The 16478-nt window shown below is 45.0% G+C and overlaps 1 protein-coding gene across 1 annotated transcript in view; it reads right to left on the bottom strand.

Moving 5' to 3' along the window:
- The window catches only part of Pik3ap1 (phosphoinositide-3-kinase adaptor protein 1), a 126113-nt gene that overhangs the window by 58822 nt on the left and 50813 nt on the right, over window positions 1-16478 (bottom strand). The window contains exons 4-7 of the mRNA XM_026781333.1: window positions 6721-6857; window positions 1936-2080; window positions 904-1046; window positions 655-787 (exon numbers count right to left, since the gene is read on the bottom strand). Coding sequence (XP_026637134.1) covers window positions 655-787; window positions 904-1046; window positions 1936-2080; window positions 6721-6857 — 558 coding nt within the window. The remainder of the gene's footprint in view (window positions 1-654; window positions 788-903; window positions 1047-1935; window positions 2081-6720; window positions 6858-16478) is intronic.

The raw sequence follows: 16478 nt of genomic DNA on the forward strand, positions 1-16478 counted from the left end.
AGAGAGAGAGAGTTGCATAGAGAGGAATGCAGAAGAGGAATGCAGAGAGAGGGTTGCAGAGAGGGATGCAGAGAGAGTGTGGCATAGAGAGGCAAGGACTGAAGCAAGTAGCCCCCCTTTGTGCTTGTTATCAGGCAAAGGAGTTTGAATGCCACCCAAAAAGTAAATGAGAAGCATGCTCATTTTTAGAAGGGAGTGTATGCTGTGTCATGACATTCCTGACACTCCTGTCTTCCCAGGTTAGAACAAAGCTGACAAGCTCCTATCCCCTATCCATGCTGCAGCTCTCACTCGCTGGTGACAGTGCTGGTGTGAGTGACCCCATTGGGCTGGCTGCCAGTCATATAAAAGTATGACACACACAATTATGTACAGCACATCATACTTGATGACGGTACGTGATTATGTCACGGGCTTCTTACTCTCCATATTTTCTATCATTATTTTAGGCTATATTGCTAATTATTGAAAACATGCCGTGTGAGGGCATGCTGGGCCAGGCCAGCAGCACCTTCACACATACTGCTAGACTTCATCCCGTCTTTTTGTTCACCTTGGTGCTAGCAGGCAATAAGCTAACTGCCCTTCCCACGTCACACTGCCCAGGCGTGTAGCAGGCCACACCATCAACAACTGAAATGGCTGTTGACCTACTTGTCATCATATCTTCTTCTTCCAGTTGGTTGATTCCGAAGAGATGCAGTCCACTTGCAGGGATGTTGTTCTTCAGGGACTCTGTGAGCAGTTTATCAAGAGTCTCTGTGTTGTAGGGTACAATTTTAAAGGCCTGCCATAAAACAGCGAAGATGGTCAGATTTCAGATTCCAGCTAGGCGCTGCCCGTCAAGGTTATAGACAGAATCCCTGTGTCCAGAAAGCTCAGGTTTCCTCCCAGCAGCCTTACCTGACACATGAACTCCACAGGGTTTGCAGCACTGGACAGTAAGTTCCCAATTTCCTCCATGTCAGTATAATAGCTGATGGTGGTTTCACATACCACCAAGTCCCCAGAATAGACCTTCAGACAAACATTGCCAGAGGAGAGGTCTAAACAGAACAAAAGATACTGATAAAATGCCAGGGAGAACAGGGTCATGGGCAGCCGTGGGACGTGTGAGTGGGAAGGCAGCTCACAGGGGCTGCAAGGAAGTGTCTGAGCTGAGCTGCAAGGGAAATGAAGGGGGGGGATGAGCAGGACAGCATGTGGGATCTTAAACAGAAGCATCCTTATCAGGTTGTCAATTGCATTTTTAAAGGGTTTTCATCTGTTTTGCATAATTATCAGTAGTGTGTGTGTGTGCACGCATGTGTGCATGCATGCATGGCTGCAGATGCCTATGTAGACCAGGGCATAGGATCCTCCTGGAGACTGAGCTATTGGCAGTTGTGAAGGGTTCAATGGGATACTTGGAACTGAACCACCAAGCCAGTTCTCCAGCCTATTTTACTGAATTCCTCAGGCCTTGATAAACAAGAGCAACAACAACAACAACAAAAAAAGCTAGTGTCTAAGGTGCTTTTTATGAATGCCCATTGTCACCAAGGGCATCCTGGCAGCTAGAGGATAACTCTTTATTCCTGCCACCATGGACCAGTGGAATCAGCTGACTTGCTCTGTGGCTGTCTGCACTACGTGCTCTTCCTGGAGTAGGAGTCTATACCACCGGAAGAGGTTCTGAGGGGGAAGAAAAGAATTAAAAATACACCAACCACAAAGATTCGATTCACCAAAGAGGAAATATGACGAGTCGTGAATGTGGAAAATTATTAAATCTCACTGGCAATCCGGGACGTGCAATGAAAACAACGCACACGCTGATTTTTGAAAAGCCAGCAATGCCTGGGGCTGGAGATGGTTCGGCAGGTGAGCTTAAGAAGAGCAGTGTTTCAGAAGGCAGCAGAGCGCACACTCTTGTGTCAGGGCGGGGCCACTCACCTGGAGCCTTCACCGAAACCGTGTACTCATTCTCCAAAGTGCCCTCCACCCGGACGGAGGGCGAGTCCTCAGGGGAAAACTCTGCCTCTGTCGACACCTTCTCATCCAGCTTGCATCTCACGATGACGTACACGGTGGTTTCTGCCTGCAGCGGGAGACAGGTTCTGGTGTCTCTCCCTGCTCTATCCCTTAGGGAGCCGGGTCAAGGGGGTCCCAGCTCCTGGAGACCCAGCTCACTCTCTAGTGTGGATGGTTCTGGCCAGTAGGTTTGGGCAGACCAGTGCTGGACAAGAACCACAGGCTACCAACCTAGTGAGGCAACTTAGAGAAAACAGACTAGACATTTATAAACTTCTACAGCAATCGGAGAGAAACTCTGTCTATTCATTACACACAACTCTTCTAAACTTAGGATTTATAGATGTTCATTTCATTTATAACATTTAAAAATGTTTTTAAAACTTACACATCTATAAAAGCAACTTAAATGGACTTACCATACAATGGGTAAAACAATGCCTCAACTAGATATCATTTGCTACCAAGTAAAAGCCCTCTACCAGAAATGGGTGACGTCTTTTTGAGTTTTTGGCTGATGTGATCCCACAGATCACCCCCTAAAAACCATTGCCGGCTATTGCCGATGCTATTGGTTACCCTCCACAACCTGACGCTAAGACCCTATTGCTGAAGACACTGTGCACGTATGTCATCAAACACTGAGATATCTGGCTGCTGCACAACTAGAAGCTTCACCCCCACTGACTAGCATTCACAGTGATGGAAGGTGCTCTATTCACTACTAGAGGAGAAATGTAATCGTCAACCAGTATCACCCAGTTACAGACACTGCAATCGACAATAGTGGCCTGCAAGACATACCGGTGAGACAGTGGCATAAATGTGAAAGGAGTAACCAAACACTTTTTTAAAAAAATGGGTTTTAAGGCCCACTCCATGAGATAGAATCTATGGCTGATGCTGTTAATGAGGTCAAGAACTGAAAACTACAGAGGTCATTGGTACTAAGGGAAAACTCACTATTATTCTGCTAAATGAGCATAGCAATTAAATGGCTCTTAATGACATATTGCTATACCTATGTCATTTTTTTTTGCAATACCAGTATATTGCTCAACCTTCTCTACAGAAGCTTCTTGCAGTGATGATAACTAACACAGAGACCCACATCTGAACATGGAGAGGGTGAGCAAGGCATTGAAGCACTCATCCCTAAATGGGATGTCTTTATCACGCCCCTCCCTTCAAGGTTCGGGGATCTACGTAAAAGAGGAGGCAGAATGATTGTAAGAACCAGCAGTGGACAGCGCCAAGGAAACAGTGTTTTCCAGATACAGGGCTAATGCTCATATGAACTCAGAGACCATGGCAGCACGCACAAGATCTGCAGACATTCAAGTCAGATCTCCCAATGTGGAGAAACACAAGTGAACACAAAGTCCTACCATCAGCAAAAAGCTATTTACAATGATACTTGCCGTGGAATATTCCTTTACACTGTGTGAGTATATGCTGCTATGATTAGTTTTATAAACAAGCTGACTGACCAATAAAGCTGAACAGGATCAAGTTAGGTGGGAAAGCCAAAAGGAGAATGATGGGAGAAAGAGAGGCAGAGTCAGGGGTCACCAGGCAGACGCAGAGGGAGCAGGAGATGAATGTGCCATGCTAATAAAGGTCCTACCACATGGAAGAGTGTAAATAAGAGCTAGTTAGTAATAAACCTGAGCTATCTATCTATCTATCTATCAGCTGAGCACTTATAAGTAATATAAGCCTCTGTGTGGTAATTTGGAAGGGCTTCTGTGAGAACTTCTGTCTACAGATAGATACCTGCTGGGAAAGGGAAAATCAGTTTTCTCCAACCAAATATAAGGAGGTATACCAACCACTCTCCAGGACAGGCCTCATGCTCAGTAGTTGGCCAATACAAAATTGACTCCATGGTTTTATGTGCTTGTTTGTTTGGATAGTTTCAATGGGATTTTTTTTCTTTTCTTTTCGAGAGAAAGTATATGAAGTTTGATGGAAGAATCTGGGAAGTGTTGAGGGAGGGGAAAGAATATGAACAAAATATATTTATGAAAAGTTTCAAAAAATTTAAGCAGAAAAAATTGTTTTTAAAAAATCTCTATAGCATCAAATAATTGGATTTTTATTTTTCGAGACAGTGTCTCATCGTGTAGCCCTGGTTGTCCTGAACTTGCAATGTAGGCCAGACTGGCCTTGAATTTAGGGGTACATCTTCCTCTGCTTCCCAAGTACTGAAATTAACAGCATATGCCACCATGCCTGGGAGGCTTTTGTTTATTTTTTAAGTCCTTCCCCCAGATATGAGAAACTCTTCTCTAGACAAGCTTTGCTATTGCATGTGACCAAGTTAGCAACACCATTGCCACCCTTGGAGCAAGTTAGTCAGGCAAACTATGAGGTCCTTCCTGCCACTGAATCAGGGTCTGCACTTAAAACAATTTAGAAGCGGGATCTCATGTAACTTAGGCTAGCCTCATAAGCAGGTTCTCATGTAGCTTAGGCTAGCCTCATACTTGCTATGCAGATGGTGACCTTGAACACCGGACTCCCCATATCCACCTCCCAATTACTAGTCTGATTGACTGGCATGTTCCACGATGCCCAGTTTTTCATGTGGTGCTGGGAATCAAACCCAGGTTTTCAGGCCTGGTAGGCAAGTACTCTACCAGCTGTGCCACATCCCTGGTCCCAGAGTCTACATTTCGACCAGACGCCCAGCTAACTCTAAGAGCCCAAACTGAGCCTCACAAAGTAGCCCTCTTCCAAACTCCCAAATCCAAATATGTTCTGACCTGACACCACAAGGGGAAAGTTCCACACTTGGTTAACATGTCCAAAACCCAAATGCAAGGGCAATAACATGTTGTATAAAACTGATGTCAGGCTATGTATAACATGTATATGAAACAAAAATATACTTTGTTCTAAAACATATCCTGTTATACATATGCAAATAATCCAGCATCTCTATAACCCCCCAAATTCAAAATCTGAGACACTTCAGGTCCTTAGCCTTTTGAGTAGGGGATATTCAACTTGTCCCTGGACTTCACAATGGCCACTTTAGACAAAACCAGTAGGGCTGGGCCCTGCCCAAAACCAGAAAGGTGAGAAGGAGATTTCTGGTCAGAGTTAGTCTTTAATCATTCATTCCAGGACTATGATATAGTTGTCATGACAACCCTTTTACGAGGGCTGCAGAAGGGTGTTCCAGGCTTGGGCTTTGTAACAAGGGAAGGTGTGTGGTCCAGATTGCGAAGGCTGCTATAACCAAGCACACACTCTGGCTGTCAGCATTCCGGCTACACACCTGGTCCTGCATTTTGTCTCAGTAAGATGAGGAGCCTAAAAGAATATGTGTCAGTCCTGTTGGCAGTCAGGTCCCACCCCCAGCCCAGGCACCCCTGGCCCATAGACCTAGAGGAGGCAATGAGGCTGATCCTGGGTGAGAGGGCAGCTGAGGGAAGCAGGAAGAAGAGCGAGCGGGATGAAGCACGCAGAGGCCCCACACAGCCTTACCACTGCACCTGCCATCTGACCACACAATCGTGGGAAACATAGCACTGGGAGAGTGAGCCTGAAATGTCCACAGAGCCTAGCACGAAGGGGAGGAGTGCAGCCCTAGGAGTTTAAAGAACAGGGAGTGGCCAGGCATGGTCCTGACACTGGGAGAACAAGACAAGAGGATCGATCACAAGTTAAGGTCAACCTGTGCTAGGCAGAAAAACTGTCTCAAAGTCTCCCAAATAAAAATAAAAAATGAAGATTAGAGAATGGTGGGGACCAGGCTAGAGGGTGAATGTCCCGTGCATTGAAAAAAAAATAGGGCACAGAGCCTCACCACCAGTTAGTTTCTGACTCACAAGAAGCTAAGGAACACCAGTTTTTATGCCTAATTTTTAAAAACACTCTGAAGTTCAAACCAAACATGTCTAAGGGTCAAATACAGTCTGCAAAATGTTGGCAACTCCTGTTCAGGAAGCCCTTGTACGGCATCTGTGGCCTCAGCTACAGAGACCTCACACTTCTTATTGCCAAAGTTCTCGTGCCCAGTAGTCCTGGGAAGCCACAGAGGCAAGCACAGCAAACAGCACGCTTCCATGAAGAAAGCTTTGCTGCTCTAACCTATTCAAAATGCCCCACATTTTAAATCAGGGAAGGAAAGAATGCTAAAAATGAACAAATCTTATAATAGAATTTAAAGGACTATCATGAAGTCTCACATACAGCTCACTTGTGAATATATGACCACCCTAACATGCTAGCCACATAGGACTTAGATATTTGGCCAATCTTTTTAGCAAGCAATACTGGCCAGCAAGTGTCAGCCATTAAACCTTAAAGCCCTCCCAGAGGCCAGGATAGTGACCAGCTAATGAAGAAACAGGTTGCCAGAATATCCCACTTCTTCCCAGTGCCGGGCCAGCAGGAAGAGATCAGGCCTCTAACTCTGGAGTCTCTAGCAATGTTCGTGCCTGCTGGTGTCCTGTCTGCCCTAACTTACACAATCATGAACCAGAATTCTTGCGTTGATTATACATATACTCCCAGGTGTAATCTCTGACTTAACGGAGTTATTCACGTCCAAGGCCCTGGTGCTGTGGGCCTCAAGGGACAGTTTTGTTATAATAAGATGCATCACAATATCCCCAGACCCTTTACTGCAACAAAGGCACCGACTTGCAAAGTCAGCGCTCTGATGGGGATCTACCAGGATCCCAGGATGCCTACCCCACAGCGAATGCGGTCCGGCTGCACCACCATCAGGTTCCCAGGCGACGTCTCCAGAGGCAGGTTTGTCTGCTTTGAGAGAGGAAGAGCTCTCTCGTCCTCGGGCTCCGTGTCAGTTACTGAGTCACAGCCAGAATCTATGGAATACAGGACATGACTGAATGGGAGGAGGAAAAGGAGAACTGACCGGCATGCTTCACCCCCAAAGCCCCACACATTACCATGCAGGAAGCAGAGCGGCTGTGAGTGTCACACAAATCCAAACTGAAGGGAGTGACTCACTGAGTCACAAAAGGGGACCCAATGGGGAAGAATCAACCACTCTGTAGGACAGAGACCAGAATGATAGCAAGGGGACAGCGTCAGGGGTTAAGGCCACAAAGTTTGAGGCACGCAAGTCTAGGTTCAACCAACAGGCTTCTGGAAGCCTCACCTCAGGATTCCCTGCAGGGCTCAAAGGTGGTGAGGAAAATGGAGTCAGGAAGGAATTGCCTACTTTATAAGAGAACAAGAAACTTCAGAAAGTGACAGGAACTCGGGTCCCACCTACCCAACATAGCCCTTCTGTGAGCAGCAGTGAGAAGGGATCGTTTTCAACCATTGGGTTCCAGATCAGTGCCATGGCCAAACACGTGCTGGCCGGGTCAGGGATGGAGACAAGGATGCTGTTTACTGCCAACTCGCCACTACCTAGAACCACCTGAGAAGTTAGCTCTGACCAGAATTATCCAGGCCAGCTTGGTCTGCGGACAGGTCTGGGGGGGGGGGCTGTTTGACTGCCAACTGAGGTAGGAAGAACCAGCTATTGTGGTGGACCGTCCACTAAGCTGAGTCCAGATTTTTATACAGAAGAGGAGAAAGCTAGATAAGCGGAAGCAGGAAGCAGGAATCCAAATGTTTCTCTCTGCTCTTGCCTGTGGATGCGACTTGACATGACTAACTGCTTGAGTTCCTACCTTGGCTTCCCCTTCAGTGGCGGTCTGTAACCTGGAATAGTAAACCAAACAATCTCTTCTTTCCTAAACTGCCTTAGGTCTGGGTGATTACTCGCAGTACCAGAAATGAAGCCAGCACACAGACATCTGATGAGGCAGGCAGAGGTGTGCAGATGTGACGAGCATGGCAAAGATGGTGAGTCAATGGTGAGAACATATAAGACCTCTTCAGCAGGGCTCCTAAGCAGCATTCAGTGACTGACAGGCCTCCTTTGAGGTTATACCCAAGACTGCGTGTGTGCCTACATATAGATGACTAACCCACACATGAAAAAATGAGTCATCTCCATGTTATCAGGAAATGAAAATCAAAGAAACAATGACATGCCATGACACATCTATTAGGATGGTCAAAACCTAAATATAGATGACACCAAATGTCTTCAAGGATATACAATATCAGGTTCCCTCTACTCGTGGGAAAGCAAACACAGTATAGCCGCTTCAGAAGGCACTTTGGCAATTTCTTACCAGATTAAATACACTTACAATCATTCTCTTTGGTATCTCCCCCAAAGCTTGAGAACCTGCACACAGATGTTTATAACAGTTTTCTCCGTTGCTGCCAGAAGCTGGGAGCGACCAAGAAATCCTCTAGTAGCTGAACGGATACACGAACAATAGCACAAGTAAGCCATCATGGAATACAGCCCTGGACAGAGATGAGCCCATAGGAGAACTGAAAATGGCTAGTTTTTGTCAACTTGACACAAACTAGGGTCATCTAGGAGGAGGGAACCCCAACTGAGAAAATGTTCCCATCAGACAGGGCCCCTTAGCAAGTTTGTGGGGGTATCTTCTTCATTGATGATTGAAGTGGGAAGGCCCAACCCACTGTGGGTGGAGTTACCCCAGTGCAACATAGTCCTAGGTGGTGTAAGAAAGCAAACTGAGCAAGCCAAGGCCAGCAAGCCAGGGAGCTTATCTTCCTTATCTCTGCTGCTTTGGTGCTTGTCTCGAGGTTTCTGCTGCTTCTTTTTTTTTTAATTTTTTTTTGTCATTTATTTATCTTTATTTTATGTGCATTGGTGTGAAGGTGTCACATCCCCTGGAACTGGATTTTCAGACAGTTGTGAGCTGCCATGTGGGTGCTGGGAATTGAACCCAGGTCCTCTGGAAGAACAGACAGTGCTCTTAACCACTGAGCCATTTCTCCAGCCCCCTGCTTTTTTAATGAACAGTAAGGCAAAATAAATTCTTTTTTTGGTCCTGGTGTTTATCACAGTAATAGAAAGCAAAGGAGGATACTGAGCGAAAGAAGACGATAGACTGTGTGGCTTCTACCATATGACATTCAGAAAAGGACAAAACTATAGGAGGAAAAGGAAATCCATGGTAGCCAGGTCTTGGGAAGAGGGAAGAATAACCAGTTGGACTACACAGATTTGTTTCTTTAGGGTAGTGAATGTATTTAGCACGAAACGTCATCAAACATTTGTCCAAATCCACTAACTAGACAACACCAAGGGTCCACTGCGATGGCAGTGGGCTCGTGACACTGGATGTGTAAGCTCCTCTGCTGAAGCCTATGTGCCATCATGGTGTTGGTTAATAGTGTTGGATGCCGCAAGTAAATAGAAAACCTTCAAAGTTTCCACTTGATTTTTGCTGGAAACCTAGAACTATTCTCAAAAGCATTCTTCTAAAAATAATTAAAACAGCAAAAAAAAAAGTCAATCACCACAAAATAAAGGAAATGGTTGGTAAGGAGACGAGTCAGCAGGAAGTCCTGGAAAATAAGGAGGGAGGGATAGGGTACTATGAAACTCTTCCTAATTCACAAAACTCCCAGATGAAATTAAGGTGAATTACAGATTGAAACGCAAAATAAAAACAAAATGAATTTTAAAAATCAAAATGTGGAAATATAGGATTGGGAAAAGATTTGTATAACAACTGAAAAAATTGCTATCTCAGTGAGCAAGAGATTTGACAAGATGAATTTAACATTTTAGTAAATAAACAAAGATGGAAAAAAAATAAAATGTGGCCTATCCACGGAACAAAATCATTCAGCAATGAAAAGGGATGAGTCATAGATACGCGTCATGGCAGGGATGAACCTGGAAGACGTGTGCGCTAAGTGAAAGAAGTCAGGCGCAAAAGGCCACCTACATCTCGTGAGTCCAAATACCTGTGTCCAGGATGGACAAACCTGTAGAGGCAGATGAAGAGTTTGAGGTGACTGCATGGAAGTAGCCAAAGGATATAGGAGTTTTCTGAGGTGATGAAAATATTCTAAGACCATATCGAGACAACGCATAATCCGTGAATGAAGCAAAGACTGTTGAGCTGAACTCTTTTATTTATTGATTTTTGCTGAGCTCTACATTGTTCTCTGCTCCCCTCCCTGCCTTTCCCCACCCCTTCAACCCTCTCCCAAGGTCCCTATGCTCCCAATTTACTCAGGAGATCTTGTCTTTTTTCTACTTCCCATGTAGATTAGATCTATGTATGTCTCTCTTAGAGGCATCATTGTTGTCAAGATTCTCTGGGATTATGGTTTGTAGGCTGGTTTTCTTTGCTTTATGTTTAAAAACCACCTATGAGTGAGTACATGTGATAATTGTCTTTCGGGGTCTGAGGTACCTCACTCAAAGTGATGTTTTCTAGCTCCATCCATGTGTCTGCAAATTTCAAGATGTCGATATTTTTTTTCTGCTGTGTAGTACTCCATTGTGTAAATGTACCACATTTTCCTTATCCATTCTTTGGTCAAGGGGCTTTTCGGCTATGACAAACAATGCTGCTATGAACATAGTTGAGCACATGTCCTTGTGGCATGATTAAGCATCCTTTGGATATATAAGAAAAAGTGGTATTACTGGATCTTGAGAAAGGTTGTTTCCTAATTTTCTGAGAAATCGCCACACTGACATCCAAAGGAGTTGTACCAGCTTGCATTCCCACCAGCAACGCAGGAGTGTTTCCTTTACCCCACAACCTCTCCAGCATACGTTGTCATCAGTGTTTTAGAGGAAAAAATGAGTAGACAAGGTAAAAACACACACAACACCACAAAGAACAACATGACACCAGTAAAAGCTAGAGACCCTACAACAGCAAAACTTGAACAACAAAATATAGATGATGAAGAAGAAAATTACCTAAAAAAATAACTTCAGAAGAATGTTTGAGACTCTTAAATAGGAAATGAGAAATTCCCTCAAAGAAACGGAGGAAAAGACAAACAAAAAATTGGAGTTGACCTCTTTGAAGAGGGGGTCATGCACCATGTGAATTATTTCTTATAACAACTGTTATCCAAAATCCTAACTGAGAAATCATAAACTGTTTAAATTTCAAAGTAATTGTGACAAGAGGGCGATCTCCTATATGAAGAGGACATAGAAATCTCCTTGCAAACATCTCACACTCGATAAATGACAAAATAGAAATATAAAACTCCTCCCCGCTCAGAAAGCACAGTGTCACTCATTCTGATCAGCCAATGGGAGATGCGGAAGAACAACCTGTGTTGCTGTTTCTCTTTTCCAAACTAAGACGTACTGGGTGACAGAGTTCCTCACTCGGTGGCAGGCCCAGATGGAGCAGAAGAGAAAAGCACTGAAATGCACACTTGGCCACGTAATTCTGCTTCCAGGGCCACGTAATTCTGCTTCCAGGGCCACGTAATTCTGCTTCCAGGGCCACGTAATTCTGCTTCCAGGGCCACGTAATTCTGCTTCCAGGGCCATGTAATAATTCTGCTTCCAGGGTCTCTCTTAAGGAGGAAGATAAATGTCCCGAGCATAAAAATATTGAAACAAGATGTCTTTGTTTCAAGGACAAAACAAAAACAGTCTGAACATTAAAAACATTATTTTGGCTGGGCATGGTGCTGTACACCTTTAATCTCAGAATGCAGGAAGCAGGGACAAGAGCATCTCTGTGAGCTCCAGACCAGTCTGGCCTATGTATTGAGCTCCAGGTCGGCCAGAGCTGTACAGGAACAGCTTGTTCTCAAGACAAACAAACAAAACCCACATTATTTTCAGAGTTTTGAGAAGCATATCAAGGACACATACCAAATCACATATTTCACACTACAGGATTTCAATTTTACTCAATTCTCTTCAAAGGTCAAAAGAAAATCTATGTGATTTTTTTTCCTTCCCTCCTCCTCTCCTCTCTCCTTCCTTCCTTGCCTGTATTTTTATATTTTCCATAGTGAGAAAGCCCCGCTTTGATTATGAATTCAGGTGATGAATCTCCTGACTCATTATCCTGCCTTTGAGGCCATGGGGACCCAATGAGACTGACCCCAAGGGTCAACCCTCAGCTCAGCTGGGCTATGTAAACACTTCCTCTCAACAGGTCCCTCGATGCCGCTATAGAGAACTGGCAACGCCAGCAGAGTGGTCTTGGGAAGTCAGGCAGATGCCATTCAGTCTACCATGCTGCTGCTGCTGGTGACTGACAAGCCATCGAGGTTCCTGTCCCAGAACACCACAGAAGAGAAGCTGCGTTTTGATGGGGCCACTTCAGCAGATTCAAAGCTTCTAGCCATGCAAAGCCCACCCCAACGCAAACACCACCTGAAACCACCCCATCAGTGCAATGATTCCAAGCTTCCCTTCTTTTTTATTTTATTATTTTAGTTATATACATTGGTGTTCTGCCTGTGTGTGTGTGTCTGTCTGTGTGAGGGTGTCAGATCCCCTGGAACTGGAATTACAGACAGTTGCGAACCACCACGTGGCTGCTGGGAAATGAACCCAGGTCCTCTGGAAGAGCAGCCAGTGCTCTTAACCACTGAGCCATCTCTCTACGTTCAAGCTTCCTTTCTTTAACAAGGAGATCTCTCTTCCATCCCTACCTGTTTCTGAGTGCAGCAATGCAGCCACTTTTGCCTGAGCCAAATATTAAAGGCCCAAGTGAAGACACTGGAAACCCAGCACCCACGACCAGGGTAGAGCTTTCTTAAGATACCAATAGCCTGTTGCTGAAAATGTATCAGCATTGGCTCAGCTTTCAGGAAGTCACATTTGGAAACTGTAGAAGATTCTGCACAGCCTGTTTCCCCATATCTCATCTGTAGGGGACACATGTGACAAGGTAGCACACAGCATGTTTCACCCTCTGCCTTACTGCCAGGAAGTTCATGGGCAAACTGACTTGATTCTTAAGTACTTCCTTACTCTTTATTGGGAAGTTTTGCTGTTTTGTTTTGTTTTCCTGGGATCTTTGTGGAGGCAGAATCTGTCTGTAGACGAAGATAGCTTCAAATTCACAATCCTCCTGTCTCAGCCTCCTGAGTGATGGCTTATAGGCATGCAGCATGCGCATGGCTTGCCTCTTTTACTCCATTTTCTCATCTCTTTCTTCTTTGTGTTGTGTTGAATTTTGGAGGCTACTTCGAATACTCTTTGATGCCATTCAGTGTGGGAATCCCTATTCTCTGACAAATTCTCAGCTCTATTCCTTGTGTGAATTTGCGCTTGAGCTGCTCATTCTGATGAAAATGCCTTTGGCAGGAGCACACTGGGGTGCACGTTCGCCATGCTATAATTTGGTCCTACCGCGGGATTTTGGGAGTGTTTGGATGTGCACCTGCTCTGTGGCTAGATACTGCTATGCTGGGTTAAGGCAGACGCAAGAGGACTCTGCACACGGCTTGCAGTAGAGAAAGGAGACAGGAGATCCAGGACTTCTGGTGCTACCGGTCCCCCAACAGCCTCAGCAAGAAGCTGGCTTCTGCGCCACATTCACAAGGGTCCTGCCCAACAAACCACATCATTTTTGGCCAAACGTATCTAATCGACTCAGCTTTTATGTTTTATAACGTGTCCATTTGCTTTGCTTTCAGAAGTGAGGCAGAGTGAGAAGCACAGTGTACAGACAGCATCGACGCAAGCAATCCTTCCACGTGGAAAATTCACGGCACCGCTTTCCTTCCTTTTAAGAGGGAATCTATTTATTATAGACTTTGGGTAGGGCTATTATTTTTCAACATAATTAGAATACCATGCAGTCAGACCCACAACTAAACCACACTCAGCAGCTCCCCTTAGGCAAGAGGGCTGCTGACATAGTCACACAGTTACTAATCCTGGTAACAATGAAAGTGACCTTTCGCTGGGTGTCAGGTGACTGACTACACACTAGTCTCCAGGTATCCTTCCCACAATCCTGTGAGAGGGGAATCAGTGCCACAATCTCATTTCAAAGATAAGCATCCCATGCCTGGAAAAGATTTGAAATAGCATAGCTGAGGCAGAGCAGCACACAGGGGCCAGGGGCTCTGTACTTCCTTCCCTGTGGGCAGTAGAAGACAGTGTTACACGCTCTTCCTGGGCTGGGTTGTAACTGCGCAGCTCGTGAGACGTGACTTGCACCTCCACTATCTTGGAGGCCTTTTGCTACTGTGGGCACTGCTGTTTGCAGCGCTGTGACCTCCTGCAGGGTGGAGGGCTCATTCCGCAGGCCAGGGTTACCTCAAGAGGCAGTTAATACCAGCGGGACCAGCTATGACCTCCATGTGCACGTGGCCTCTGGCCCACAGCTGTGCTCTCTCTGTCATGTTTTCCTACCACAGCTCTGATGGCCTGTTTCACTGAACTCCTGCGGCTTTTCAGTCTCCACAGCAGAAGGCAAAGAAGAACAGTGCCTGCTAATTTCAGAGGGTCTTTCTGAGACTAGACAAGTTACCCGTTGGGGAAGTATAAATAAATATTGTTCTCAAATCCAACCACAAGTGCCACTGTTGAGCATTTATGCTATGCCAAGGGCATACTATAACATAAGTTACATTATAAAATATAATATAGATTATATTATAAAAATATAATGTAGATTATTTCATTTAGCCATAGCTGGGAGATTAGTGTGAGTCTGTCCATTTTACAGATAAACATAGTAAGTTGTCCAAGTCACACAGTGAATGCTATGTAGAAGTGTAACCCTCAACTCCATACTCTACCATCCATCCACCTTTCAGGGCTCAACGCACTGCAAGCCTGCACTCTGGTAGGGCAGTGTGACTCTAAAGCTAATGCTGTAGACACTGGCCTACATATGTTAAAAGCAGGGCTGGTGAGGTGGCTCGTTATCACACTGATGACCCTGGTGCCTGGGACCCATCAGATGAAAGGGAGAGAACTGAGTGCCACAGATCATCTCTTCCCTCTTCAGGCGCTGCATTCGCACAGTGTACAGACACACATTTAGGCAACAATAGACTAATATGAACAAATAAAATCTAAAGCAAGGAAAAAGGAGAAAGCCACCTCAACGTGGCAAGAGGACCCTTTAATACGCCCCTGACACACTTAGCTCCCTCTGCACCATGAATGGAGCCAGTTCACAAGCTCACAGCCTTCCCATGCTTCCAAATGAAGAATTTAATACTGATATTTGAGTTTATTGTAGCATTTATTTTTAGTTAACATCTCTCTACATTAACAAAACGCTAGCTCTTCTTTCATCTACAGTAGCAAAGTTTACTTGAAGATAAACTTACTCGGATTATAAACATGAATTGTCTTAAGAAAATATTAAGTACAATGAGCACATCTAGAGGTAGGTATAGTTGGGGCAATTTACACAATCTTGCGACTGTAATTAAAGTCCATGGATTTTATGCTCCAAACTGATTTAAATGACAAGTACTATGGTACACATATTTCACCAAAACAATACACCCAATACACTGAATTGCATACAGTAAAGAGTTCACTGGATGTTCTGTGTATTACGCCTTAATAAAATTCTTTCTTAAACAACAGGACTATGGCAAAAAATAAGCCAAAATTCCCATAATTGATTCGCAGATTACTGAGGGGTCAAAGGAAGATGTAGTATGCTGGGATTCTTCCATTTTGTTAATATCTATTTATTTAGAGTTTTCCTATGCTGTGTAACCCAGGCTGGCTGCAAGTTCAATTCTTCCTGCTTCAACTTCCCGAATGCCAGGATTATAGAGAAACTGGAACTATTGAAAAGTTGAAATGAGGTAAACTCAAGGTGTAAGGGCCAAGGGAAGGCCTAGAGCATGCACACACTGAATTGTTCTAAGTTTTGAATGATGGGGGAAAAGAAAGTTACCAGAGAAGGAAGCCAAATAATGACCTTCAGCAGAATTTGGTTTTTCTGTCAACCTAGTCAAAACAGGAACAAACAGAAAAGGGTCAGAGGCCAGGCTGAGCATGTGCTTTTGTGAGCTGGAAAGGGGTTGGGGCCAGGCTGAGCATGTGTGTCTGTGTGATGGGAAGGGGTCGGGGCCAGGCTAAACATGTGTGTCTGTGTGATGGGAAGGGGTTGGGGCCAGGCTGAACATGTGTGTCTGTGAGCTGGAAAGTGGTTGGGGCCAGGCTGAGCATGTGTGTCTGTGAGCTGGAAAGTGGTCGGGGCCAGGCTGAGCATGTGTGTCTGTGTTGTGGAAAGGGATAGGGGCCAGCCTGAACGTGTGTGTCTGTGAGCTGGATAGGGATCAGGGGCCAGGTTAAACATATGTGTCTGTGAGCTGGAAAAGGCAAGAGAGACTTATCAGTCTGTGTCTAAGACTTCAAATGTGGTAGACAAAATGCATGAGGGAGCCAAAGATTTCTTGCAAGAATAGAGAAATCAAGCAATTCGGGGAAGAGTGGGCTGTTTAGGAACAAGACCGCCTTTCCTCTTCATTTACACGCAAGGTGCAGGACATCAGCTCATGGGCATAGTCCTGGATCCAAAACATAGAATTGCCCTACCTCAGAGGAGCTTACAGAGGGCTTTTCCTCAGGCTAAAACACATCAGCTGTTCGTTACTCATGCTCTTCTATC

This window comes from Microtus ochrogaster, chromosome 8 (genome assembly GCF_000317375.1).
Source record: "Microtus ochrogaster isolate Prairie Vole_2 chromosome 8, MicOch1.0, whole genome shotgun sequence".
Taxonomy (NCBI): Eukaryota; Metazoa; Chordata; class Mammalia; order Rodentia; family Cricetidae; genus Microtus; species Microtus ochrogaster.